We start from the raw sequence: 1,339 nt of genomic DNA on the forward strand, positions 1-1,339 counted from the left end.
GATTACCCAAAATCTGTTTTGCAGCAGCATTGTCAATTATATTAAATATAGCTCAGCACAGTACATTTAAACTGGATTATTACTTGCAAAGGCAAAAGTTGGGTTATGGGTATTTGGATAATTAAGAGAACAACTAAGTTGTTGTCTCATTCCATGGGGGGAGGTGGAGTTGGATGGATTTTGGCTAATAGAGCTGGGTGAGTAGGGTTTAAAAAAGTTAAGGTAACGAAAAGGGGAATGTTATAGGAATTCTGTTAATTTTTAATATAACATGGAAACTTATCCTTTCTTCTTTCAGGTAAGAAGTGCAAACTATGATGCAGATCCGTTCGTTCAAGAGTTTCAGTTCAAAGTTCGAGATGAGATGGCCCATGTGACAGGACGTGTGCTTCCAGCTCCAATGTTACAATATGGAGGACGGGTGAGACTTCAGTTTTCCATTTTTTCCCCTTTGTCAATAATACAAGTAACAGCATTACTCCTATTACTGAAGCTTTGGGCCAGCTCAGTTTCCTTATGCATAGTGCAGAGAATCAGAGCTCCAGCTGTATGTCGGGGATGTTTTCCAAAAATAATGTGGGGTTTTTTTTTTCCTCTTCTGATAATTTGAACATCAGAGTGTTTCTTTAATCTCCACAGAATCGAACAGTGGCTACCCCCAGCCATGGAGTATGGGATATGCGAGGGAAACAATTTCACACTGGTGTTGAGATCAAAATGTGGGCCATAGCTTGCTTTGCAACTCAGAGACAATGCAGAGAAGAAATACTGAAGTAAGGCATGTCATAGTTTAGACACTGGACTATTCTTTCAGTGAATCTGTAATGTTCAAAATTCTAACCCGGGACTCAGTACAATGCCCATTTTATCCTAGTTTTAATGCTGAAGAGGGTATTTGTTTATAACTTGAAACTTCTTTGCTTCCATGCTGGACCTAGGAAAAATCTATTACCTTTGCAATTGAAGTTCTGCAAGGATACTATTAAGTGGTTTTCCTGTTGTGTGGTAGCCACAGTGGAACATGAAGTAATCCAGTTCTCTGTATGGCTGTCCTTAACGTACCTGAAAGAGTCCTAAAGCTCTCTAATTCTGTTCCTTCTTGTACGATGGTATAAGAATGGCGAGAGCGTCAAAATATCATCACACTCTATCTTAAAAGTCCCTCTGCACTCCACACTTTTTTAAATTTAAACTGTTTTTACTTGCCTTACGTAAAATGTCTTCCTCCGCTTTGCCTGTTTGTTATGGATGCCGCTGCTGAAACTCAGTATACCAACTTCACTCTTTCACTAGGGGTTTTACAGACCAACTACGCAAAATCTCCAAAGATGCAGGAATG

At 39.4% G+C, this 1,339-nt stretch overlaps 1 protein-coding gene across 3 annotated transcripts in view; it reads left to right on the forward strand.

The window, feature by feature from the left end:
• AGO3 (argonaute 3, RISC catalytic component) overlaps positions 1–1,339 on the forward strand; it is a 65,246-nt gene that overhangs the window by 53,147 nt on the left and 10,760 nt on the right. For all 3 annotated transcript variants that reach the window (XM_025208048.1, XM_014521501.2, XM_025208049.1), the window contains exons 10-12: positions 299–421; positions 640–773; positions 1,294–1,339. The exon at positions 1,294–1,339 is cut by the window's right edge and continues 157 nt beyond it. In XM_025208048.1, the coding sequence (XP_025063833.1) occupies positions 299–421; positions 640–773; positions 1,294–1,339 (303 nt within the window). The remainder of the gene's footprint in view (positions 1–298; positions 422–639; positions 774–1,293) is intronic.

The sequence above is a fragment of the Alligator sinensis genome, unplaced genomic scaffold, assembly GCF_000455745.1.
Source record: "Alligator sinensis unplaced genomic scaffold, ASM45574v1 scaffold547_1, whole genome shotgun sequence".
Classification (NCBI taxonomy): domain Eukaryota; kingdom Metazoa; phylum Chordata; order Crocodylia; family Alligatoridae; genus Alligator; species Alligator sinensis.